The sequence below is a fragment of the Struthio camelus genome, chromosome 1, assembly GCF_040807025.1.
Source record: "Struthio camelus isolate bStrCam1 chromosome 1, bStrCam1.hap1, whole genome shotgun sequence".
Classification (NCBI taxonomy): Eukaryota; Metazoa; Chordata; class Aves; order Struthioniformes; family Struthionidae; genus Struthio; species Struthio camelus.
This window is the reverse complement of record NC_090942.1, coordinates 43527101-43554052: the sequence shown is the minus strand read 5'-3', so window position 1 is coordinate 43554052 and position 26952 is coordinate 43527101. Positions and strand designations below refer to the sequence as shown.

The window sequence follows — 26952 nt, the reverse complement described above, 5'->3', positions numbered from 1 at the left end:
TACTGCCTTAGTCTGAGAGAGGAGGCAATGTTCTCCACCTGCCAGTTAGTGCCTTGTATGAAATACAACTTCAAATACAGAATCTCCTGTTTTCACTTGATCTTTTTCTACTAGGTGGAGAGTTGCTTTCCCACCCTGTTAGTATGATCTCATTTATCCAACCTCTGCAGAAGTCTTTCTCCTTCTCTCCAGTTATGCTCTGGTGCTATTGCAACAGTTGGTTCAGCCATGTTGTTTAGGTTGCCTGTCTTACTTGTGCAGTTGCACAAACAAATGTTATGAATAAAAGTTACTTGAAGTGTTGCCAAACGTAACTTCTTCTCTAGTAAGCGGTGAACTTTACATGTGCTTTCAGGCTTATTTGGTCTGCATGCATGCCAAACTAACAGGTAGTATATAGTGAAACTATACAGGGAAGGCAAATTAATCTGAGAACTTAATAGGTAAAAATGTAAGGCAGCTAGACTTAGTGCATTTAATGTTTCAGTGCAAAGAGTGCATCCTGTATTCCTCCAGGGAAGGTAGTTTGACGTTGCTGCAGATCAGGGTTGATGCTCACTGGCGCTAATGTTTTGTATTTTGTCCAGATCCTGGTTTGGAAACAAGAAATTAGTTGAATATTCATTTTGCCTTTATATTTGTGTAGGTTAAACGACAGTGAAATTGAAAGGCATCAGTTTAAAGATCCAGACATGTACTCTGACAAATCTGATAAGGAAAATGAACATGATCATGATGAATCTGATAATGATGGATTGGGGAAAAGCGAAGAAAGCGACAGTGACACCTCAGAACGACAAGACGATTCTTATGTTGATCCGGAACCAATCGATATTAAGGAAACTACTTATTTAGAGCAGAGTCATGAAGAACTTGGGGAGGTAAAAGTGCTGTTTATGTAGTGGGCAGACCTCTTTTCCAAATAGCAGGCTATAGCAGGGTATTTTAGGGGTCAGATCATATCTGGAAAACTGACTTGCAGGATTGGCTTTCATATTTTCTGTAAATACTGGGGCAAAGTTATTTCCACCTATGTTCTGCTGTGCTATACCACTGCTGTGCTTTTGTGTCTGAGACTTTGAGGAAAGATAATGAGAAGATTATATAGAAGAGGAAAGATAATGAGAAGGTTATATAGAATATTGCTCAAACAAAAGGCACTGATTTTGAAAGGACAACCTGCAAGAGAAGTTGACTGTCTCTCTTTCCTTTTGTTATTGTTTCTCATTGCTTTTCATTAACTTATTTATTTTTCCTCAGATAAAGAACTAGGAGCTGTAAATATTTTAATGCTAGCTGACACCTCTATTTTTCTACTTTTTTTTTTTTTTTTTTTTAAAGAAAGGAGTTAAAGAGCCATAGGATTTGCAGAATTCAGTAGAAGGCTTGCTGTCCTTTTTATGGTCACCTTAGATTCTAACACAATGCCCAGAGTTACCATTCCGCTTGTGTGGGTTGTCCTGTGCATCTACGTGAGGCAAATATGAGAGGGATTTGTTTATTTCATTTGCTATTAAGATACCAAAAAACTTTGTAAAAGAAACTGAACTGAACTTTTTCGCAAATCTCTTCTCTCTCAAGTGCGGGCTAAGGGAATGTTTCTTTTTTAGTTACCTACTGGACATAACTACTTGGTGCTTTGTTACTTTCTAGTATTCTTTCTATGTGGCCTTTAAGAAAAGTTAGGTTGATAGCTAATTCTTGACTGTGCATTTTAGAACTGTTTTGGAAAAAAGGCTGCTTTTCCTACAGCCTTTGCTTTTGATTTCAGAAGCTGTAGGGAGGAGTATCTCACCTTTTCTTGGACAGAAGGGGGCTGCAATTTTTGCTCGCTAACCCCTAAGTAGTCCTTTGAGGGAAAGCAGCTGATACTGTTGACTGATCAAGGTGGATAGCAGAAATGTGGCAGCTTTCCTGGTGGGGAAAAGCTGATAGAACAAATAGCCCTTTGCTTTATAAATCCTGCACGTGAGGACATAGGGTAAATGTACTGATACCTAGAAAAAAGCTAAGGAAGGACTCTTGAACAATAATATCTGTCTCAAAATTTTCTGTAGTGTTTTAGGGCTGATGAAACAAATCTGGTTTATAATGGTGAATAGTGAATCTGGCATCCTGCACTGAAGATGTATTTTATGTATTTAGAGCAACTTGATCCCATAGTTACTTCACCTCTTCCGAGTTGTTTGTTTTGAGTATCCAGTTTTCCATTCTCGTTACATCCTTAGAATGTGATAGAATGATCTGTCTTTAAAAAAATATTTTTTCTCCTTTCTGTAAGCAGTTTTTCATTCATCCTAGGCTGGAGAAGCTGCTCAGACAGAAGTAGTGTCAGAAGAAAACAAAAGTCTGATCTGGACGCTGCTGAAGCAAGTCCGTCCAGGAATGGACTTGTCCAAGGTTGTGTTGCCTACGTTTATCTTGGAACCTCGTTCCTTCCTGGACAAGCTGTCTGATTACTACTACCATGCAGACTTTTTGTCTGAGTGAGTCAATCCTATTTCTAGTTTTCTTTATTTTCGTAGAATGTATTTACATGCTCAAATAAAGCTAATAATTTAAAGGAAGCAAATGGAAATATTATTCAACTCTGAGTTCTGTATGTGAGTAGAACAGTTTTCTAAAGCAGTGTCTTTATAAATGGAAGAACTGGAGTTGAGGTGGAACAGGAGTTATAGATACAAAGGCCTAAAATATTTTATGTCCTGCGCTACTGTTCTTTCTTGTGATTAAGCTTGGTTGACTTTGTAAAATAAATGGTTTTTTATGTCTTTCCCTATTATATATAGGAAGGAGAGAGAACTTGTTTGGGCCTAAAATGTCACAGTGTGGTCTGGAAAGAAAGAGTTCTCTTTTGGAGAGAGGGAAGGATTCAGTTTGTCAAACTAAACCCAAAAGTAAATATGCTCTCAAAGTACAGACTTCTGAGGTGGATTACACTGCAAGTGCAGGGTCTGTTAACAGTAGAAAGAAGCAGAAATCCACGATAGAAAACAAAATATTTAGTATAATTTCAAACACAATTTTTTATTTTTATTACTCACTGGACAGGTAGGTTTTCTAAATGTTAAGAAAACTCTTTAATTTTGTCCTTGTGCAGTATACCATGTGCAATATATTAGGTAGCACTGTCTCCCAGATCTGACCTTGGGGAAAATTTCTGTGGAGGGTACTCGAGAGAAGTTCTCCAAGGAAGCTTTCGCCAGTGTTTGGAACATAATACTTTCTAGGTTTTGGAGAGTTTTTTGCGTGTTTCTCTTTTATCATTCAGACAATTTTTATTCTGCTATATCTGCTTAGTTATTTACACATTGAAATCTTATATACAAAATAGCGTGGTTGAATACATGCTGTGTATAGCTTCCTCATGCTCTGTGGAGTATGCTGTAGGTAAGAGGAAGCTTGTCCAACAGACCGGCTATAAGAAACACTAACTATACTTGAAATGTTTTTCTTGAATTTATTTTGTATTTACACAAATTCTTGCTGTTATTTTGATGGATTTGTGGTGATCTGTGTTTCGTGGTTTGAACAGTTAGAGTTTCCCCTCTCAGAAAAGACTCAATTTTGGAAGTGCTATTTCTGATTTTCTGTTTGATTTGCATTTTGAGACATTTCTTTGAAATTTTTGGTTTTGATGCATCAGGCTGGAAGTTTTACAATACTGCAAATCACAATACCATTGTCTTGGTTGCTTCCTAGTTATATCACAATGATTTGAAAAATGTTGTAACTGAAACAGTACATAATGTAATTCATTTCTGTATGTGATCTATCCGTTCTATTTGTTTCATAGAGCTGCTCTTGAAGAGAATGCTTACAACCGTATGAAGAAAGTAGTGAAATGGTATTTGTCAGGATTCTATAAAAAGCCAAAGGTATCTTTTCACATATTTTGTCATTATTTTAGAGGCTATGTCTAATTCCAGAGCTTTGGGATGTGTTGGAGTATGTTTTTAATTATGTTGCTATGCATTTTTTTAAAAGCAAGGATAAGTTTTCGTTATTTGGAAAGTGGACATTTTTGGTCACTAGCCATGCTTAAAATGTACTGTATTCAACTTTTTTTTTTTCCCTTGAAGTAGAAATTGAACTATATTTTTTGAGGTAAAGTTGAGACATTTCTTTATTTAGTAGTCATCAATGATGGCAGATTTCTGGTGAGGAAGAATAGTAATATTTCCACTTCTTCAGTTAGTTTTGTACTATATATTCTTTTCGTAGTCATGTTGGTGGGAAACAGTATTGACAGATTAAAGTACTTTTTTTTTTTTTTTTTTTTTACCTGACTTCATACAAAAGGTCTATAATAATTCTCCTATGATAATTCTCAGTTTTTGTTTGTCCTTGTATGTAGGCTGGAAAAGCTTAGTTCGTGTACCAAATCTGTGCTGGTTCCCATAGAATGAAGAGTAGAATAAATATGCGTAATATTCAGATGATGAATTCAAGTGCAACGTGTTCTAAATTATATATTATGCTTTTTCTTTCTCAGTCTTATCTTCAGTTTCAGACTAGTAAAATATTTTGTAAGTTCTGTACCTGCATTGTATGACTCTGTTCTGTTTCTGCTCAGGGACTTAAAAAACCGTACAATCCTATACTTGGTGAGACTTTTCGCTGCATGTGGATTCATCCAAGGACGAATAGCAGGACTTTTTACATTGCAGAACAGGTAGTTGCAAGAACTGGAAAAAAGGTTTTTGAGAGAATTACCTTTATAGCATTTTTGGGCTAGACAAATGATGTTGCAGTTTTAGAAAAAAGTATTTAAATACGTGAAAAATATTCAAAAAGCTCTCCTGATGAGCATTGCTCTTTTACAGACATCTCTTTTAGTCTGTCTTTTGAGACAGACAGACACATAGCAAGTGAGAGAGAGAGAGAGGTGTTTCCAACCTTTCTCTTCCCTCTTCCTCCAGTAAAAGTCAATGGTTAGTTTTCTGAGTAACTCTTGAAATCCAGTAAGACTGTTTGATTGATTCTGAGTAACGCTGGAAATCCAGTAAGACTGTTTGCTTGATCTTTATGCCTAAAAGATGTGATCGCATTTCATATATATTGACTGTACTTAATTGTGTGCATCTTGAATTTTGTGTTCTATCATTGTTAGTTCAAGGTTTATACTATACTGCATGCTTTTGTTCAAATATGTGTGTTTTCAACAGGTTTCCCATCATCCTCCAATATCCGCCTTCTACGTTAGCAACCGCAAGGATGGGTTTTGCCTTAGTGGTAGCATTCTGGCCAAATCCAAATTCTATGGTAAATAACGTGATGTTTTCTGGATGTGTAAAATGTGTGCATATGCCACAAGCTAAGTTTTGTGGATAGAAGAAGGCTGTTAAAGGAATTGGGTTTTTGATCATTGTATTCTGCTTTCCTTAAAAAGTTTTTACTACTGGTCTTGGGGAGTAATCAGTATTTTAATTTATAATTGGAGATGCTGCTTTTTGTAGTGGCTTCACTAGAAAGGATAGATTGCAGCACTGAATATACCAGTGTTCTTAATTTTGTTGCTCAGTTATTAGGAAATGTTGGCTATTGTCTTGCCGGGAGGAAACTACATGATAAAATATTATCTCTTTGAATTTTAGGGAACTCGTTATCTGCCATACTAGATGGAGAAGGACGGCTAACATTCCTAAATAGGGGAGAAGATTATGTAATGACTATGCCATATGCTCATTGTAAAGGTAGTTGGTTTTTTTCACTTGCTCGATGGCAAAGTTATGAGAACAGAGGTTCGTTATTCTTAGTAGTACATTGTCTTGGATTTGAGCTCGTCAGCTGAGAAGAGTTTTCTGAACATGGGCAACTTTGATGGTTGTCTTTATCTAGACTTTCAGGACAAAAAATAGTTTTTTTTAAAGCAATGATCTGATTTTTGGCTCAGACAATTTTTTTTTCTCAACATAAATGGGAAAAGTATATATATTTATATATAGCTATCTGTCATTATATGCCAGTAATTAACTGAATTTGAATTGTTTTCTTTCTAAAGAACAATTTTGTTGAGCTTCTCCAGTATTTTTTCTCTTGCAAATGTGAATGTCAGGCTAGCATCTACCCCTCAGTACACTATTTGAGTGTAAATCACACTTATTTTTCTCTAGTTTCAGTATAGGAAACCCATTAGTACTTTGTAAAGCTTTCAGGAAGGCTGGTAGTTGTACACAATTACATTGCAGTATCGCTGTTTTTTAAACTACTGCTTACCCAAGTATATTCAGCTGAATATTTTTTGCCGGACTTTGGCCAGTTAGCAACTACAATTCTTTCTTCATTTGAGATGTATGGAGATGAGTTAGCAGAATTAGATAATGTGACATTAGATTGGTAGGCCTTTTCCTTTCCATTTTTCATAGATGTTTTCGATATTCTCTGTGTGTGTGTGTGTGTGTGTGTGTGTGTGTGTGGTGGTGTTTTTTTTCTTTTTTCTTTTTTTTTTTTTTAAATATGGCTTTGATGATTAAAAATTAGCACTTACAATGGATGCATGTGCAGATGCACTTCTTCAGCCTGCATATTCTTCCACCCTACTTGTAATTCACTTGGATGTTTGTGTGTGTTTGAGTTATTTGACAGAAAGATAATGCTCATAATTAGGAAAGGTCACCTAAAGAGATGATAAATGGAACTGTTTTCTATTTTTTCCTCTGACACAGCAGGGTTTACTCTAGGAATTGTGCCCAGAGAACTTAAGTTGTATATCTTGTTTAGTTGTAAATGTTCATTCTCCCTCTCTCTCTCTCTCTCTCTGTTTTTTCCCCTCCCAGGAATTCTTTATGGCACAATGACTTTAGAGCTTGGGGGAACGGTCAACATCACCTGTGAAAAAACTGGCTACAGTGCAACCATTGAATTCAAGCTCAAGGTTAGGAAATGCTGTGGGTGGGCACCAGAAGGGAATGAGCATAATTCAGGTCACTCTGTAGATATGGTCTAATTTCTTTCTCTTTAATATGGAATTGGCTCTTTTGTCTTTTTGGAAACAGAAATTTTCATGTCAACTGCCGCGTGTCCAGCTATGTGTATCTAGAAAGCAACATTTAGAATACTAAGACTTATATTGTCCTGTATTATTTGTTCAATACATTCTTCTGGATCCAAAGGTCTGGAGTGAAATTTACAGCCCTGTCTTTAATCTCTGGTCATAAGGACACTACTAACATTGTTAAACATATCAATCTTAAGAACAGCTACAGCAGGTAAAAGCAAGGGTCTATATGTGTCTAGGAAAGTCTGTAAGAACAGGAAAAGTGTATAGTGATCTGATATGGAGCTCAGGCATTTTGTAAGGTGTTAATGATATCTTGTTGTGAATACCCCATTATGAATTTTTTTTAAACTGATAATGTTCAGAGTGTTTTTGACTCTGGAGACCTGGAGAAGCATTGAAAGAGAACTCAAATACAAGTTCTTCCCCTCTTCCATCCAGGATAAAGCTTAAGTTGCTTGTGACTCCTTGAGTAAAGATGATGCAAAGGTTTTAACAAGCATTTTGATCAGTCTGATGCCCAAGGCTAAGTTATATGGACTGCTTTTGAGAGCTGTATGTGCTATAGAAACATTGCTCCAAACTTAATAAACAGATGCAGTGAAATTAATGTTAATATTTGTAGTACTGCCACCTTCCCACTCAGAAAGGCTAAACAGAGAGTTCTCTACTACATATAGATGACTTGCATTTCTGAAAATATATTTTTGGTGTCTGAGGCAAAATCTGATTTGAAGCTGAACAAACAGTTGTAGAGGAGAGGTGTTCATGTAGAGGGGGAACCTGTGTGTTCAGTTGAAATTATAGGTGAAAATTAAAAATTAGGAGACTGTATTAATTGAAATTTTGCCTCGTCAGCCACAGGATGCATGTGCAGATTATCAAAAGGCCTGAAAGAAATCCCTGGCAATCGTGTTTGTTGCTGCTTCTGCAAGAGTTCATCCCTAGTAACAAAGGACCCTTGACAAAGTGTTAAAATTATTTAGTAAATGGCAGCTTCCTTCAAGGTGATATAGTCACTTAGTTTCCTGCATTATTCGCCATTTTCTGTCCAAATTTCTTAGGCAATTCCTATGCTTTTGTCTAACAAAGCTTCTGAGAGTATGAATAGAGGGTGAGAGAACAACTTTCTGTGATTTTATACTTATTTCTGAGATTAAGTAAGCAGAAAGTATTATCCTGAAAGCAGTGAGGGCTGTTTGCATCAGATCTCATAACTGTACTTTTTTCCGTAACACTTGACATGTATGAAAATATAATTTGCTATTAAAATAAAAATGAAAGCATTTCTTTGTTTTACAGCCATTTTTGGGTAACAATGACAGTGTTAATCAAATATCAGGGAAAATTAAGCTTGGCAAAGAAGTTCTGGCTATTTTGGAGGGTCACTGGGTAAGTAGTGAGCGATAGTACTTTATAAATTCTGACTGACAGTTAAGTGAAAATAGTACTCAGTTACAAAACAGATTCTAAAGTTTTGAGAATTGATAAGTGACACTTTTATGAAAGGGTCTTGTTAGAATCAGCTCAAGAATGTTATAACGTTATAGTCAGTCACAGGAATGAGCGACATAAGGTCGCTTGCAGCTCTCAGTGGTGGAAGAGTTGAGTGTGTTTGACTAGTTCATGAAAAAATATTTTTCAGCTTGTAAAATGTCTTCAATATATGTATTAGTGCTATGAGGAATTGTTATGGCACCAGCATGAAATCAGACCTGGTTCAGTTCTAGTGAGATGACAGTATCACCACTGTTTTTTGGGCATGGTAGTGGTTACATTGCTTTTCTATTCCAAGTTAGAACTAGTACAGGCTGTAGAAATTGGACTCTGAAATTAGCATTTGTAATTATTAGCAGCTACGTGTATCCGAAAGAAAAGAAAAAAAAGAAAAAAAAAGGTTACAAAAATTGCTTATTCCTCCCTTTTGTGTTATCTTGGCACTATTTGAGACTATTACAGTTAGGCTAACTAAATTATATATGTTACAGGACAGTGAAGTTACCATTAGTGACAAAAAGACAGATGCTTCCGAGATCTTCTGGAACCCAACGTCTGATATGAGGCAGCGTAGATTACTTAGATACACAGTGAAGTTTGAAGAGCAAGGTGACTTTGAGTCAGAGAAGTAAGTTTACTTTAGAAGCGTGTATAACTGTTTTTACAAAATAAAACTCATATTATAGTCTCCAAACTGTAAATATTAGCTAGTAGCTGATGTTTCCTGTTTTACTATATTTTCTGCTTGTGCCCTATAAAACAAGAAGGGAACACTGTTAAATACAAACTCATTATTTACAAATCTTACAATCACAGAAAGTCTTAATGGAAATATAGATACAAGATACATTACACTGTGGTAATATTTTTCTTAGAAGTTGATCCCTTTACTTAGCTTCTAATTAGGGAAATGTTTACAATTTTTTCTGTCAACCAGAGTGTAAGTCTGTGTTGCTCACTTGTCAGGCTTTGGCAGCAAGTGACTCGAGCAATAAATAACAAAGACCAAACAGAAGCTACTCAAGAGAAATATGTTCTGGAAGAAGCCCAGAGAAAGGGTGCCAAAGAGAGGAAGCTTAAGGGTGAAGAGTGGACATGCAAACTGTTTGATCAGGATTCAGTCACAGGAGAATGGCACTACAAATTTGCAGAGTGAGTGCTGGAATGTCTCTAACAAAAACTGCTATTTAAATGTTTGTAAGTGACTGTTGCTGAGGTTCCTGCGCTGGTTTCAGGAGTAAAAGAGCTTGTATAAATGACTGAGTTTAGACTTGCAAAACAATGCAACACTACTTGATATTTCTAATCATGTTACATATTTTATTTAAAATTCATAATTTATTAGCTGAACTTGATTGGCCCCTCACCAAAGAGAAGGTGTTAGTAGGTATTGTTGAAAAGACAGTGATTGCTGCTCATCGCGTTTCATATAACCATTGCAGTGAGCATTTTCCTCTTTGTCTTTATGGTTATGGGCCTCTCTGAATTCATGGCATGTTTTAGGGTTTTCTCGGGTATGATCTACTCTCACAAAAGCTGCATCAGAATGATCTTCATGTGGCTGACTTGCAGTTTCTATCTGGAAAAGGTAGTAATTGGCCTATTGGGCTTTGCATGCCTGTCTCTTCTCTTGATGTTGTATTTTGGCTCAAAGTTCTTCTCTTCCTTGAAGTGGAGAGGGTCTATAGACGAGTTTTATCGTTGTTCCTGAAACAATATGTTCTCAGTTCAAGCGAAAGACAGTCTGGTTGTCGTTTGGTCAGAATGAAGATGGTTTCCCTTCTTATAAGTACAAAATTTCTTATACTAGAATCATTTTCTGCAGCTGAACTGGTTACTAAGCAATGCTTTACTTCATTGAGGTGCAAAGCATTCCCCTTCCCTTTGGCTGTTTGTCATTGTGCAGTGAGCCATGCATCTTTTGCTGGACTTTTCTATATCAACCAATATTTGGGAAAGCCCACTTAAACATTTGAGCAAGCAAACTGTATGTAGCTCATTATTGCCTCTTGAAACCAGTCTTGACTACTGTTAGCTGCTTTCGGATGAAAACATTTGAAGTGACTGTTTCCCAACCTCTTCCTCCTAGGCATTCTGAAACACAGGTAAAAATGTCTGAATTATTATGCAATTAAGTGATTTATGGTGTCTACTGCCTTGTCTTGCTCTTCTAGAAGGGAAAAAAAAAGTCCAAAAAAGCCTGACTTTGCTCCTAGTTTCCCTGTAGTTCCATGATGACTTTACATTGTGTAGAAAATCTCTCCATGTTTGGCAAATACATATCTCCGGCCAGATATTTTCATAATGGTGTTGTTGGTTTAATACAGTGGCTTGCACTCTTACCAGCCTGCTGAGAAGTTGACGTGGATGTGAATTTTATCTTAGGCTTACCTGTCCCTTCAGGTTAGGACTGGGCTGTATGTGAAAGATAGCATTACTTATTCCGTGTCTACCTTCAGTAGGGAGAGAGATCTTCAACTTATATATTCTGAGTATTTTCCTTTGAGTAAGAAAATATTCTTATTTATATTGCTATGATATTAATGAATTGCATTCACTCTCTAGTACCAGACCATGGGACCCTTTGAATGATATGATCCAATTTGAAAAAGATGGCACCATCCAAACCAAAGTTCGACATCGGACACCAATGGTATGTGTGATTTTTGTTAGCTGCTGCAGCAGGATCCAGGGACTTGTACATATTTTATTATGTGTATGAAGCTGATCAAAGCACTGGGGGGGATGGAAGTTACTGTTGTTATCCTACAAAAATGTAGTTTACCCAGTTCGTAGTCTCTCACTTCTCTGTTGCATGGTGAGTGATAATTAAATGGATAGGGATATAGAGCATTCAAACTTGATCTGAACGGTTTAGTATGACCTTTCCCTTAAAAGACAAGATGCACAAGCTTTAGGCTGCTTTTACATAAAAAATCTTAACTTGGGCCTCTTATATTGGATATCGTGCTTGTAATTGTTACTGTTAAATTGTGGCAAAGCAGCGCATTCGTCATTCTTGGGAAATAATTCATAAGTGTATCAATTGTAGGTTAGTGTTCCAAAAATCAAACGAAAACCAACTGGTCAGCAGAAGAAAGGGGAGTGTGGTTTTTCATCCCCTGAGCCTGATAATCAGGATTCCTCTGGAAGTGAAGGTAGGAAAAGATATATTTGCATATAGAAATGGTAAATTTATTTGACAATTAGATGAAACTCTGTAGTCACACATACTCTCCTATCTCGGGATGCTTGTATTATAAATTACTGTATGCTTTCGATCACAATATTAAGTGTGTCCTGGAAAACCAGAAGCAGCAGCTGGCTCATGGTTTTAATTGGAAACTTCCCTGTCCTTTTAAGCATCCATGTGCAATGTAGGTAGGCTTAAATGCTGCACATACTAAATCTCTATGAAGAAAACTATTTGTAAATTCTTTGCTTAAAAAAAAGTGTTGTTTTAATTTGTAGATCAGCATATTGATAGAAGACAGATTTTTGTTGATGACGGTGCTTGTAGCAGTTAATATAGCGCATGTTTTAAAATGTCTGATGCTTAACTTGCTGTCCCTATGCTATAGTTGACTCTAGAATAAAGCTTTTCCTTTCAGTAAAAACTCAATTAGAAAGCTTTCTCCTCTTTTTTGCAAATGTTTTGGTTTGTTAGACCTTTGTTCAGTTTTGAACTGAGCAGTCTTTTCTGTCAGTTACATCTGGCTTTTGTATCTTTCTAGCACAACTTCTGAAGCATAATACAAGAGTAAGGAAAAAAGGGGCAGACCTTGCTGAACTGCAGAGTGCAATTGAATCTATAAAGGAAACGCAAGAAGACATTAAGAGGTAGACTGAATAACATGCTTTATAATAGTTGAGAGAATATTAATTTTCTAGCTTATTTTTAATTAGTATTTAAGCCCCTTAAGTGGAAACCAAGTAAACTACTTCAGCAACTTCTGTTTAAGAATTCTGGGATCTTTTTTGCTTTGGTGTATCATGTGCTTTGGAATAGTTCAGAGGAGGACGCTGCTGCGCTAACAAGCCTGATTGCTTCTATAATAAATGCAGACTGTTTTCTTTGGAGAGTTGTCAAATTATGAAATAGAGTTACCTAAAATAAATGGCATGGGGGTTTCTGATTTTGGGTTACTGAAACTATTTTTTAGTATTTCTTTCACTCCTGGACAATTGTTAATCAATTTTCATTCCTTGTACATTTGAATGATGGCAGTACTTCTTTCAGAATGTTACAGAAGGTTTTTGAGCCATGTATCTCAACAGTAGTATTAAATGGGAGAAGGAGAGATGATGATAAAAAAGCAGCCATAGTGATTTCAAACCAAAGGTTTATGTACTCCAGTAATTAAAATAGACTGCCTAGACAAAAGTATAAGATGGAAACAGTTTAAAACTTCATTTAGACAACTTAGTTGATGGAGATGGACTGATCTGTCTTTAAAAAAAAAAAAAAAAAAAAAAAGTATTACTGTGAAATTTCTTTCAAGACTCATGGCAATGCAATACTTGCCTTAGGGAAATCACCTGAGAGTTTTTGTGTTCATGTCTTATTGTAGGATTGGAACCAAATTTTGATTTTTAAGTCTCTTTGGAATTTGTCCTGCTTTGTGCTGAAGTTCACTAACATAGATGTAGACTAAGACAGGAGAAGGGATAGTTTTATTGAAGTAGAAATGAAGAAGCTCTGAGAGCAGAGCATTTTAAAAGCACAAGGCAAGCAGAGACTGAAACTAAATCTGTTTTATTGAAAAGCTTCTGAACATCAAAAAAACCCCTTCAGCTCAGCTAACCACCGTATTCATTTTTTATGGTGAAACTTACAATTATAATTCCCTCTCTGGAACAACTGGAGGATAATGGCTGCCAAAGCCTTCATGAATTCAAACACCAAACCTCATGTATGCATACAACAACACTCCATGCCCTCAAAGGGAGGCCTTTTATGTATATGTATATGTGTGTGTATATATATATAGAGAGAGAGAGAGAGAGTTATGTTTTAACAGTTTTTCACATTTGTAACTTTTACAATGTAAAATAGACAACCAAATGATGGGGAAACATTGATCATCTCAGGCTGTACACTAAGCACATATTAGTAACTGGAGTAGCTTTTTTCAACTAATTTTTTTTAATAGCTAGATATGCAGATGTGAAATGTTATTTAAGCACACAAAATATATGCACAGATTGTGTGAGCTAGTTTGTTAATCTTTGACTCTTACCTTTAAACACTTCAGCTTGTAGTGTATGCTTTTTAAATACAGCTTTGCCATAAGCTAGTGTGAACTTTATTTTTTGTTTGTTTTTCACTAATTTCAAGGAACAGCTCTCAAACTGATTATATTGTATCTGAAGAGGAAGTACTGGCTATTATTTATTGAATACGAGAAGTAAAAGTAGGACCATCAGAATATTTTCTCTCTTTCAGTGTCCTTGATGTCATTTTTGTTTGAAATGCAATCTGTGAAATGTTTGAAATAACCTAGCATTTGTTTTCACTGGAGACTGGTATATATCTTTTTGTTTTGGAGCCTTTAAAGGACAAGGAAAATTAAATCACTACCCTTGCTCCCAAATATAGCTTTCTCCTTGATATTTCATAATTTTCCTCAAAAGCTATCTTTTGCCTTGGACCCCTAACAGGGGCTAGGAAATGCCAAATTGTGTAGATTGTTATTTAAAGGATTTTATTTTATATCTTACAGGGACATTATGGCTCTACGAAATCGAGTCACTTCTAATTCACCACCTGTGGACAGCCATTTTTTGCAGCTTAAGCACTGTGTCTTCATTTTACTCCTGATTCTGCTACAGTTTGTCATTAATTTCTTGTTCAAATAGGAAGCGTGAACAAGGGCCTTTCTGAACTGGAATGATCAAACTCTTACTGGGGACCATATTTTAAGTTGGACTTTAAGTGATGCAATACTATCTCAAAGAGCCCCGTAGCAACAACTTACAGAACTTTGCGTCTGAGTGCATGGTTCAGAGTCATACTCGCATCTACCCAGTTGAAGTAAGAATTGTGCAAGTGCCAGTACACTCTTGTTCCTGGTGTGTGCCTCTTTCTCTGTCTCACAGACGTGCAACATCAGCCTTGTGTTTTATTGTATGTCATACACTGAACTGATAAACTTTCACTCTGGAATAGCTTAAATTCAAAATTCAGAGGTCAGTCCATGTTAGTAGGACCTTTCCTATTTTGGTAGAATAATAAAAAAGCGGAGTTTGTTACATTTAAACTCACCATTTTTTGGAACAAAGTAACTTTTGAAGCAACACCCTTACTTACATTCTTTGTAAATGACATGGGGTGTTTGGAGGTAAACTGTTTAAGGTCAAACAAATACATTATTATGCAAAGCTCATGAGTTTTAGAAACTGGCAAGTAAAGAGCTGAAGTCTTTGAGACCTTTGCAACTTAACGTCCTTGATTTGTTTGTGGAAGTATGACAGTTTTTATTCTGAATTATGATAAGGGCTTATAAGCCAGTGGTTTTATTTTTACAGTTTTAAAACTTAAGTTTCTTTATAAAAGCATTCCTTCATCTAGTATGGAGAACACGTTTTTAACATTGCAGCAGCCAGGAAGGTACTGTCTTGGTCCACGCATGCTTGTGAGTTGCAAATGTCAAGGATTTACGATATGTTTGTAAATTTTGATAAATTGGCAGCTTTGAATTTACTTTTGTATATGGCCGCTTCACAGTCAGAAGACAGACTACTGATATCAGGGACTCTTTCTTATATCTGAAACAAAATGTTAACATGCAAAGTTATGTTTAGTGTGTAGCTTGTGCTGAATCTCCCAAAGGACTATGCAGAGACTATGCAGAACAGAATTTAGCCAAACAGTCAACAGTTCACTTGCAAATGAAAATATGCTTCTAAGGGGAAAGGCTTCAGAAATATTGGGATGGCCAACACATGTACCAAAACAAATGGTCCCTTAAGACCTTAAGAAACCTTAAGTCTCTTTTAAATTCCTCTTTACTGCAATATATATACTATGTAAGTTACTACCATGATGCACCTATTCATTATTCTAAAGATTAATTATAAAGCTTAAATATCAATGTAAAACCAGGGTTTTGAATATGTTTTTATTTGAAGAAATATATGCATGTATACAACTTGCAAAACTTCAGGAAAATAATTTAGTGCTAGTATTTGTCTGGCGAGTTCCTTACGCCAGTCAAGCCTTTCCGTCTTTGCATCAAGTTAAAAAGGGGCTGGAGTAATGTAAAGGTACCTTCAGTAGCCCAGATGAGACAGTGGGATTATGAGAGGCACGATAGAAAGGGCAGCCAAGTTTGTTTTCAGATGATCTTCTCAGAAATCAAATGCATGCTGGGCAATGGAACAGTTCAGGTGTCACTTTTGGCTTTTTGCCATGGGTTGGTTATTCCTCTGTGACACCTGAGCTTATGCTTGGGCAACTTCCCTCTCTCTCAGACTAAGCTAACATGAGGAGACTGCAAAGTTAGCTTGAGGGTAGCCACTGTCACCCTTGTAAGTCCAGTTCTATGTCGGTCTCACCCAGTATTTAGTGAAAATACTATTTACTTACTGTCAGCCTCGCTCATATGCTTCTGTGGCTGACATCTTCACTGTACCTCCCCTTCCACTTTTTCTTTGGGCCCCAGCTGCATAAGAGTTTATTGCTGGAGTAGCCAACTGTAGCTTATTCTGCTTACTTCTTACAGCTTTATATTAGCATAGTTTGGTCTTGATTCATTTTCTGGAACATGGTAGCTTAACCAAACAGAGTGGTCTTGTATAAGTGGCCATGACCAGACTTGGTCTTCTACCATGTCTATAGCTGATGAGGCAAAATTTGTGAATATAGAAGGGCCCTCATTGTATTTTAAAAAAAAAAAAAAAAAAAAAAAAATTTAGGGATCTCTCTCTCTCTTCTTAAGTCCCTAACAGCAGAACCTGAAGCTGTTAGCAGTGCAAAAGATGTGGCATAATGAAAAAGAAAGCAGAATATGATGATATTAATTTAAAGCTCTCAGCACTTAATTAGATCATTCATTATATCACTCAAATGTCAAAGTTTTACCTATTTTAGGATGTGTTACAAGTCATTAAGTGTACTTTGTACATGGGAGGGATACATGAGAAAATGAGAGGGAGGTAAAAATAAATTAAGAATTTAGGCAAAAGTTTAAACTGAGCACTTAAATTTTTGGTGCTGAAGCTCATGACTAATAGTTCAAGAATTCTATCTCCCTTATAAATAAAAATATCCTTCTGCCCTTTCATGTTGGTTTTAATTACTTCTATTCAAGATCAGTTAATAACCCAGTCTAGATATAATTTTTATATGAACCTCATGGTAGTAGTGAATTTGGCCTAGCTAGCTGGCTGGCAGCATGCTTTTAAACAATGTCAGATTAAACACACACCCTATATCAGAAATTCATGTTCTTCAGTTCAAGGTGAATATAGGACTTGAAAGGAGCAAGACAAAAAGGCCTCTGCTCATATTTTTCCTTTTCCACTTAATTTTTAAAGGTTATTTATGTTCTAAAAGTAGGTTTAGTCCTGGTCCTGGAACGTAAAGGATACAGAGTGAAACTTTTCAAAGCAGAAGTCACAGACTTCTGCTTGACTGAATGATTACTGAAATACTAAAAAGCACATCTAAAGGCTGGTAATCCCTATTTTGCTGGGTTTTGTATAATGTTCCCTCATGTGAACAAAACAAAGGAATTTCTTGCCTGATTTTTATAGTACAGCTGGTTGCAGGTCTTGTTTATGAAGCCTTTTCTCTAGCACATCCCCATTGTCCTATTTTACCATGTTGTGTAGCTGATCTTGAATATTATGTACCTAAGACTGAACTCTGCTCGCAGTCATAAAAAGTGACTGTACAGTTTGCTGATGTTTGAGGGCAGTGGCCTCTTACTAGTTTTTAATGTTCAAAACAGCACTTAGTTTCACACTTGATTTTACTTTTACCTGATTTACTTTTTTTTTGTTGTACAGGTAATAAGATATTTTCAGAGTTTGTTGCCATGATGGTTGCTTGCTGTTGTTGTTGTTTTTCCTTCAGAAGCACTCTAAGCCTTTAATTTGCCATTCAGGTACAGATGACCTAAAGATAAAAAGAGTAAATTTGTCATGTGAAATGTAGCAAATACCACTTTTAGCAGTAGATGGTGTTTCTTGCATTTCACATGTTGATTACTTAAAGTAGTTGGTGTTACTTATGAGGGTATCATGTCTTCCCCCTCCCATTAAAACTTTTAAGGAAATAACTTGAAAGGTTGTCCTATAAAACTTTGTGATGGTGGTTTTCTTTTTCTCTTTGTTTGCTGCCCTCCTGTGCCTTTGGGAAACTTTGCCAGACTGGTGTTTATGAAACAAAATTTAGACTCAATGTTTGGTATAGTTACTTAAAGGGTGTTACATCACCGCTGTTTGTGTAAATAACATGTAACAAGGATGCTGTACATCTGTAAGTTTTTTAACTGTTGTATTGCAAGGGTGTCCCCCAATCACTGAAAATTTAGCAGGTACTCAAGTATTGCAAACAGTGCCTTCTCGATGGGTTTCTTGCAGTTCTGAGGTATGTACGGATGATTGTCAAGCTTGTGCCATATGTAACATCCCGTCTTTTGTGAAGGCTGTTGTTTTTGAAAACTCACTTTTCTGCTTAGTCAGGCTCTCTCTTGCTCGGAAAAAAAAAAACCCAGCAAACAAACTCTTAAAGCAAAAACTGTTCGCTCTTCTGGCTGGTGAGGCATGAGTGGAGAGCGTTTTGCATCTTACGCTGTTTGATACAATTAAGCTGCAGCTGCAGTAGTTTTGTGGTATCGCAAGAACAGCCATAGCACAATAACCTCACAGACAAATTTTGGGGGCTTTCTGGCCTTCACCTAATTTCTAATGCAAAGAAAAACTAGAGGGGGATATTTCTTAGAGGGTGTAGTGGACAGATACGTGTACATACTGTGTAAGTGGTCAAGTTTTCAGCTCTTTCCGTTACGTGGGAGCTACGCACACCGTACGAAGCACCTGTGTTTGACTAAGTCGGAAAAGCAGTTTTTAAAAGACAAGAGCCTGCCGTTATTTATTTGTTTCTGCTCCGTTTCCCGAGCCCCCCCCCCCCCCCCCCCCCCCCCCGCGCTGTCGCTAGCAGCGGCTCGGTCGCCGTTTTTATTCACCGTGTGTAACGGCTCCGCCCGCCGACCGTTGCCCGCGCTCTGCCCGCCTGGTGGCGCGGGCACCGAGGCGGCGCCCCCTCCCCTCCCCTCCCCTCCCCCTCCGTCCCCGGCGCGCGCGCGGAGCGCTGCCCGCCGCTGCCGCTCCAATAAAGACGTGTCGCACCCCCCGCCTCGCCTCGCCTCGCCTCTGTGCGTCGCCTCTTCCGCGCGGGGCCGCAGTGCGCCTGCGCCGGGCCATTGGGCGGCGGGTGACGTCCGCGCGGCGGCGGGATGGCGGCGGCGTCGCCGGTGGAGCTGGGGCGGCTGGCGCAGGAGGCGGCGGCGCTGGCGGGCGCGGTGCGCGGCTGCCTGGGCCCGCGGGGCGGGCGGGCGCTGCTGGCGCTGCCCACCGGCGCGGCGCTGGTCACGCGCGACGGGCGGCGCCTGCTGGAGGCGCTGAGCCTGGAGCCGCCGACGGCCAGGTACCGCGGCGGCCGCCCGCCTCGGGGGGGGGCGGGGCGGGGCGGGGCGGGGGAGGCGGCGGCGGCCCGGCGTAACGGCGTGTGTCGCCCCGCAGGATGATGGTGGCGAGCGCCTGCCGGCACCGCGGCGCGACGGGGGACGGCGCCAAGACGTTCGTGGTGCTGCTGGCGGCCGTGCTGCGCGGGCTGCGGGCGGCGGGGCGGCGGTGGCGGCGGGGCGGGGCGGCGCGGGCGCTGCGGGCCTTCGCGGCGCGGGTGCTGGAGCCGGCGGCGGCGGCGGCGCTGCGGCGGCCGCCGGCGGCGGCGTGGCGGGGCGGCGGCGGCGCGCTGGAGGCGCTGCTGGAGGCCTACCTGAGCGGGCGCGTGGGGCCGGCGGAGCGGCGGCCGCTGGCGCGGCTGTGCCGCGAGTACTGCGAGCGCTGCGCGCCGCGGGCGGCCGCCCGCGCCCAGGCGCTGCGGCTGGCGGGCGAGCACTTCGCGGAGCTGCACGCCGCCGTGGCCGGCCTGCCCCTGGCCAGCTCCCGCGTCCTCGCCGGCCTCCTGCTGCGCAGGGACTTCAGCGCCTACTGCCCGGCCGGCGGGGAGGTGGCGGCCGTCGTGGTCACCGAACCCCTCCACGCCGGCCTGGCCGCCCCCGGCGTCGAGCTGGTCGTCGAGTCGGAGGAGCAGTTTCAGGCCTGCCAGCGCTGGATCGCCAGGAGGACGGAAGCCGTGATGAGGCGCTTGCAGAGCAACAACGTGAAGCTGCTGCTGTCGAGCGTGAAACAACACGAAGTAGTTATCTATTTTGCAAAACTGTACAGCGTATCTGTTGTCGAGTGTTTGTCGTCAGAAGAGATCGCCCTTCTCCGCAAAATCACGGGCATCTCGCCTTTTACACCTTCTTGTGATGATACGCATAGAGAAATCACCGAAATTGCAGTGGCAGCGTTTTGTCAGCCCTTGCTGCTCGGCTCAGAGAGATACGTTCACCTTGGCTTCACCAGCACGTGTGCCTTTCAGCCTCATTGCCTCATTCTCTGTGGGCCAGCCCATGGTGTTAATGAGCAACACGCTGCTGCTTTTCAAGGGGCCTTTAAAATGCTAGAGCAGCTATTTAAAACAGTTGAACAGAGAGAGGAATGGGAAGCAGAAGGTGAAAGCCAGAATGAAACCTCAGATATCTGTGGTTGGCATTCTTCCGCTTCTGAGAAGCAACTCCTCATAGAAAATACCTCCTGTAACGCTAATCAGGGTTCTGAACGTCAGCTCAGAGCAGGTAGGGGTGAAGCAGAGACACAGATTGTAGAGTCTGACTTACAGGGAAGTGAAAATCCAGCATGTGTGCAAGCAGACTTGCAAACATCCTCAAGTCTTGTCTCACCCATCAAAGAATTAAGTGCTCTCACTGTCAGAGATAGCTTTTCAAGAGATGAACAGAAACTGCATCCAAAATGGAAGCATCCAGATGAAGTTCACAAGAATTGTAGAAGTGGTTTAGTGCTGGACAATCAGAAGAATGGTAGTACCGCTATATTAGCAGCAGGCAATGCTAATGCAATTGTATCTGAACACTTAGATGCTCATAAAGGTACAGAGAAAATTAGTTGTAAGGTGGTCCTATTTAAACATGGAAAGAGTGGTACAAGTAGTGGACAGAATTATTCCAAGTTGATTATAGAAGCAGGATCAGTTTTACCAGTAGGGGGTAACTTTGAAATACTGTTACATTATTATATTCGGCACTATGCAAAACAGTGTCGAGAGTCATCGGTAGCTGACATATCTGGTATCATTGCTGATGCCTTGCTAAGCATTCCGAAGTCCCTATACCGGACAGCAGAAGGAAATAGTTTTAACAAATTCTATCTCAAAGCCATAGATGCACTCAGGAAAAATGAGCCGCTGCCGATGGATCAGAAAGGCTTAGAATCGGTGTATTGTAAATACCAGTTAGTAATTTCCGTTCTTAATTGTATTACCGAGCTTCTCACTATTGACTTAATAATTGGTGTTAAGCGGCCGCTGCAAAAAATTGAGGATAATGACTCAGAAGATGATTTCTGAAACAATAAAGAACTCTTTTGATTTTGTGTTTTTGTGTGTGTTGTGGTCAAATGGACATGTCCCAGAGAGACTAAATGTAGTCTCCAGAGACCTAATGTGTTTTTTCCCTCTTAAAATTAAAGGAAGAAGGCAGACCAGCTGAGATGTGGGGGAAACACTGTTGTGAGCAGCACAACATGAAGTTTCAGGCATGAGAAAATGTAATTCTGAGTATAGCTGATTCCCAGTGCAGAGTGTGTGCGCTGCCTTCTCCATCATTGTGCAGAACATCCTGTGTATGCATCTGACCAAGAGTGAACTTTGCCTCTTTTTGAGGTTTGAGTATTTATGTAAGTTAGATGCAATTAGTTCTCCTGACGAGTTACTTTTAAGACGGGCACTTGAACTTGCATGTTCTAAGCAAGTTCAAAATTTTTAATATTGGTAGTCTTCATGATAAGCTGAAATGAATGTGATTTTAGATAAAAATGTGGTTTTGTATATATATTTGAATACACTGGGGAGAAAAAATGAAACGTTAGTCTGTTCAGTGTTAAGGCAGCAAGCATTAGGCCACTGCAGCATATCCCAAGGAAGAATTTTCTGCTCTGATATGAAAACCAGCATTTTCATCCTCCATTGAGTTCACTTCAGTCAAACTAGTAATGTTAAGTAGAAATTCATATTATGACTAACTAGCATTCGCTCTGGCAAATTAAGTTATGTGACGTTATTTGTACATTATTTAGTCATTTTTAGCTATTCTGGGTTGCGTTGTGCTGTTATATAAAAGCAGGCTGTGTAATCATGGGAAAAAGTATATAGATAATATGATTTTATGTGAAAAACCTTTTGAGACAGCATTCCGTTTCAGACTCTGTCATGAGGGATTTTACTCTCTTCCCCCGGCCCCTCCCCCCCCAGGATTTTCATCCTAATAAAATTTGCTTTACAGCAGGTATCACCTGGATATCAATACACCCCCTTTTAAGCTGTATCTTAAAAACTTCTGGTTGGATTGGGAGGTTTTTGAGTGAATGAGCAGCTGTAGCTGATAAAGGTATCACATTCATTCTCTGTGTGCAGTTGCGAGTATTGCATAATACAACAACTTTTTTTTTTAATCTGCCATTAAATAAAATTAAAGGAGGACATTTAAAATCATAGGAAAAATCACATTTCTTCCTCTACTGTACCTGAGAGGATGAGAGGATTACAACTGAAAATCAGATTTTCCTTCTGTTAATTTGTGTTGTATTCCAGACAGAATACTGTTCAAATGCTGTCGATGAGTTTTCCCTTCTCTTGACATGTCTGACCCCAGACATGACTGACTGCCATCAGTCCCCCAGCTGACCCCGACTGTAGAGGCTGTTTGTGCTGTGTTGCCCAGTCGGGGACCATACTCAGGTTGGCATGCTCCCCAACCAGCTGCCTTACGAATGTGTTAATGCTTGTCAGATTCCTAAGCCTTGGCTGAAAGTATTCAAGACTTGGTAGATATCCCAAATTTTAAAGCTATCTAATCTAATTTGCCCTTTGGTTGGTGACGTGGAGACAGTTCTCAGAGTGATCTCATGGCATTGTGGCTGGGACAAGCTGGGCTCAGCAAACATGTTTAGTCAGTCAAAACTACAACAAGCAATATATTTGGGCTTGCACTAAGGTTACACCAGCCTAGATTTTTATCTTGCAGTGGTTCCCAGAGATTTTTTCAACTTTGTACTTGAGGATGGATTGATCTCCACGCAAAGTGAAAGTAGGGTGCATCTGAACATGTGTGTGGACTCTGGTCCGTACTTAAAATACGATGTAATGTACAGAGGCACTGGTGGTGATAGTCTTAAATTAGGAGAATGGTTTTAGCAAATCTTTATGTTTAACTCTCCTTTCTGAAGCTCCTAGCAATCCTGTATATTCTACTATATTTTAAATGTATTGGAATATTTAAAAGCAGCAAGACGATCCCATTTGCCAGATGGCAGATTCATTTATACAGGCAGGTAACTGAAAAAAAAAAGTTCAGGGAAAAAAAGAAAAAAATTAACTTTAAAATCTATGTGTAATAATATATGATCCATACAGTAAGACTAGCAATTGCAACTGTATCTTGCACCCAGCAGCAGCTCCTGAGAATGAGAATAAGCTATTTACTTGACAAGGACCCTGTCTTTTATTTGTTGGTTTGGGTAGTGGTCAAGTTTCAGTACACTTTTACGGGCGGTGTTTCCTATGTTTTTAGCACGCACAAGCATGTAGCACCCCACTGAGACGGCCTAAATTCCACCAGTGTTCCCACAGCTGTTTTTTCTGTTGACTAGCCCCAGGCAGCTCACTGCTTAGCACCTCCCTTAGGCCCTTCCAGCTGATCTCCAAGGACACCACCTCCCCATTTACCAAGTGGGTAAAACCAACTTTGGTGGAAGTTAGACAACCTAAGTATGGTACGTATTGTCTCATGTTTTCTTTCATGCTCAATTGATTGCTGAGCTTTAAGGGGTTTTGGCACATCCAGCTATAGAGAGTAGTGCTAATAGGAACCAGTTGCAACAAAAGAATATTATTCCGTTGTGTAATAACTCATGCACTATTGTATGACATTTACAAGAGGGAGTAGGGGAAGACAATTTTTTGTTTAGAAGCAAATAATATGTGATGTTTTCTATCCTGGGAGGCGAAGTGGCCAAAAAGCCAGCTATCATTTCTGTGAAGAAAATACAGTCAACAGAAAGGCCCAGGCCAATAAAGTCAATCAGGCCCTTCATTCCCAATAATTTCAATAGCACATAGGTGCCATAATGCTATTGCCGATTTGGGTCCAAATGAAAATTCTCCTTTAGAAATAGGTGGGAGGTTTAATACTAATGGTGAAATTAGCAAATTCAGCTGCGTTCCCTTTTAAATGCGTTTATGTCTAGATAGCTGGAAAGGCGTATTTTTTGTTGCATTTAACCCAAAAGCTGTCAGAGGTTATCTTAAGGCAGGACTAAACGTGAATATGCCTTTTGTTGTATAGCAGCATAGTTACGGTAATTTTACATTGTTTCTGTTACCATCTTTGTAAGAGTCTTCCACAGACCGCAGGTGAGTGATTAATCATACCACCTGAGAAGATTAAGGAAGATTAAATTCTTAACTTACTTATATCTCCTTGACTTTTCTGGAGTTGTATTCACCTGAGCCTGTACTGAATTTCTGTTATGCAGCAAGTAAGTTTGCTATTACAGATAGAGACTTCCATTTTTGGTTACTAATTTTATTTCTATGCACATTTTGGTTAATTAGTCCCCTTGTGTCTTTTTTGGCAAGGTTCTTTTAAAGCTCTTGTAAAGAGAAAATCTATTTCAGTATTAAACTAAAGGGATTTTTGCAGTTGAATTCTCTTGAAATCTAAGAAATATGTTAACATTTTTGTCCTGGTTAAGAACAAAGATTGAATATGAGCTTTATTTACTATGCTATTTATCACGTTATTACTAATAAGACTGAAAAAAAAATGAATACTGTTTGAATTTATAAACTAGCCCTGGAAATGTGTTGGCTGTAATTAACGTTATAATTTTGGAGTAGCATTTTGTGTAAGGCATCATTTGTATTTTTCTAAATGAAACTAGAAATAGATATTTGGATCTAGGACTACAGAAATTACGTCCTTGTGAGACTATTAAACCAATAATTACATTCAGGAATAAGAATTTTAATTTTAACATGGTAAAACTAAAAGTAATGGCAGCAAAAATGAAAGAGAATTAATATACCGTATCTCCTTATTTATGATATAATTCAGTAAAAGACTCGACTCAGGAAGTAATGCTTATGCCTGTGACAGATGGGAAGAGAAGAGCTGAGCAATGCACTCTTTGTTTTAAAACACTCTTGGCAAAAAGAATACAAAATAGTTGTGCTGTAGAAAATGCTGGTTCAGCAGACAGTTTATTTCTCGTGAAATCACCAGTAGATGAAAGAACTGCTACACTGAAGCTGTTATTCAGTGCAGGATTAAGGGCACACCCGCAATATTGCTTCCTGCGTAGCTGCATCCTAAACCACCTACATCAGAGCTCACTAAACAAATACAAATTTCCGTTTAAGGTGTTTAAAGAATGTATTGTTTTACAGAAAAGAAGCTGTAACCTGTTCTTGTTCTGCAAGTTCCAATGAAACAATCCAGCATGGTGATCTTTCTTTTCATAATAATCATGACCCACTTTCAGTGGGTGTCTTCATTTTCCAGACTAAGCATCTGATTAAATATTACCTTAAAATGTAAATGCACAGAGCGAACATGTGGCAGGGATTTCTCTGTGTATGCGGAAAAAGGCAGCGCCAGATGAGAGTTACATCCATTGAGATTTTAACATTGGACTTGATACGTGTCTGCTATCACGTAGGAGGATTATATTTATTCTTTAGGAGCAATGAAAGTCATTGTACAAGCGGGTGAATTATATTCACGAGGAAAATAAGCTGCATAGTGTCCATTTCCTAAAGCCAGGAGTACTCTGAGGCTCCTGAACACCAATGCAGTATCAAAAGCAGTGCAGGATAACTTTACAGTGCTGCAAAAATTGTAACTATTGTCAGCGTTGACTGTATTAGAGGTGTCTATTGGGAAGTGTGGGATTGTGCATTGGCTTTTTTAATCAAGTGGGCAGCTGTGGCAAGAGAACCTCGAGGGCCTGTTCCCCCAGCTGCAAGACTGATTCTATGATTTGTCTTGGCGCTAGTGATAGCTCTGCGCTAAAGGTATGTTAGTAGTGATTTGTTGCCTCACTTTAGAACATTTTGAGTATACATACCTTCAAGCAATCTGTTGTTTCGGTGTGACTTGTGTTTTTTTTTAATTGATAGAACAAAGTAAAGGACTGCTTATTTAATTCCTTGATTGATTAATTTGTATGTGTGAAACCTTTTTTGGTAACTGGACACTTATGAACAGTTTAGGATTTTGGTACATTAAGGAAAATTCTTAGTACTAAGTCCCGAGTACTTTCCAGTATGAAAGTCAGTTTTTAACATTTGTGATTCAGCCTGAATGCTTTCTTTGGCAGAAATTTCCCGACATTCGAAAGGAGTGACTGCTTCCTGCTGACTTGTTTGGAAATTTTTGGCCAAGCAATTCAATTGTTTCCAAAAAAGAAATTAGAAAAAATACTTTGTTTTGCCTGAATTTTGTATGTTTGATCTTTTGTTCAAACTTCTCTTCAATCCCTTTGTGTCACTCCTGGGAGGACAGTTCTCCAGAGTCTCCGCCAAGAGACCTGGAAAGAATTCTGAACCTGGTAACGAAAAGGTCTGAACTAAAATCTTCCACTTCCTGTTCTGCGCCTCTGAAATAATGTGCTGCTGGGCCCTCTCCTTGCCACATTTATTTTGGTGATGTGTATGCATTGAAAGATTCAAAACCTTCTCAGTCACATATACGAGAGGTCCTACTGTGCCAAACTTACACGTGATACAGTTCACTTTACTTAAACGTTAATCCCTAGGGATGAGTTTGGCCAACTCGGTAAGCTTTGCAAGCCGCAATTTGGGTCAGCGGAAGGATTTTGTCGAATTTTCAAACAACTGTGCGTATAATACAGCAAGTATTGGAAATCAGAATTTGTAGTAAATTCTCTGTAATCTGAGACATTATTATCACCTTGCAAGTTTTTCTAAGCCTTGATAATTATTAGGAAGTGGTATCAGTCCCATTTTGTTTTAAGACTTTCCTGTACTTTAGAAGTTTGCCACCTTGGCCATAATCTTAAGTGTTGCAGAAGATACAGCCAGG

At 39.2% G+C, this 26952-nt stretch overlaps 2 protein-coding genes and 1 long non-coding RNA gene across 15 annotated transcripts in view; 2 read left to right on the top strand and 1 right to left on the bottom strand.

Moving 5' to 3' along the window:
• Positions 1-16417, top strand: part of OSBPL8 (oxysterol binding protein like 8) — a 100471-nt gene extending 84054 nt beyond the window's left edge. For all 13 annotated transcript variants that reach the window (XM_068936005.1, XM_068935993.1, XM_068936072.1 and 10 more), the window contains 14 exons: positions 647-881; positions 2302-2486; positions 3797-3878; positions 4577-4675; positions 5169-5265; positions 5598-5696; positions 6780-6877; positions 8303-8392; positions 8989-9125; positions 9464-9649; positions 11063-11150; positions 11550-11655; positions 12232-12337; positions 14221-16417. In XM_068936005.1, the coding sequence (XP_068792106.1) occupies positions 647-881; positions 2302-2486; positions 3797-3878; positions 4577-4675; positions 5169-5265; positions 5598-5696; positions 6780-6877; positions 8303-8392; positions 8989-9125; positions 9464-9649; positions 11063-11150; positions 11550-11655; positions 12232-12337; positions 14221-14356 (1744 nt within the window). In that variant the 3' untranslated portion in view covers positions 14357-16417. The remainder of the gene's footprint in view (positions 1-646; positions 882-2301; positions 2487-3796; positions 3879-4576; positions 4676-5168; positions 5266-5597; positions 5697-6779; positions 6878-8302; positions 8393-8988; positions 9126-9463; positions 9650-11062; positions 11151-11549; positions 11656-12231; positions 12338-14220) is intronic.
• On the bottom strand, positions 9797-17616 carry LOC138066374 (uncharacterized). The gene is made up of 2 exons (XR_011139784.1): positions 17483-17616; positions 9797-10591 (listed from the first exon to the last, which is right to left on the bottom strand). It is a non-coding gene; the product is annotated as an uncharacterized lncRNA (long non-coding RNA).
• Positions 17617-18960: 1344 nt separating this feature from the next.
• On the top strand, positions 18961-21223 carry BBS10 (Bardet-Biedl syndrome 10). The gene is made up of 2 exons (XM_068931285.1): positions 18961-19151; positions 19247-21223. Exons 1-2 carry the CDS (start codon positions 18961-18963, stop codon positions 21195-21197), a joined length of 2142 nt encoding a protein of 713 aa, XP_068787386.1. The 3' UTR covers positions 21198-21223.
• The last annotated feature ends 5729 nt before the right edge of the window (positions 21224-26952 follow it).

What these genes read in the sequence shown, in the direction of transcription:
- BBS10 (XM_068931285.1), top strand. Translation starts at nt 18,961, where the DNA reads ATGGCGGCGGCGTCGCCGGTGGAGCTGGGGCGGCTGGCGCAGGAGGCG. An exon ending in CTGGAGCCGCCGACGGCCAG is followed by an intron (nt 19,152 to 19,246) that starts GTACCGCGGCGG and finishes GTCGCCCCGCAG; the next exon opens with GATGATGGTGGCGAGCGCCT.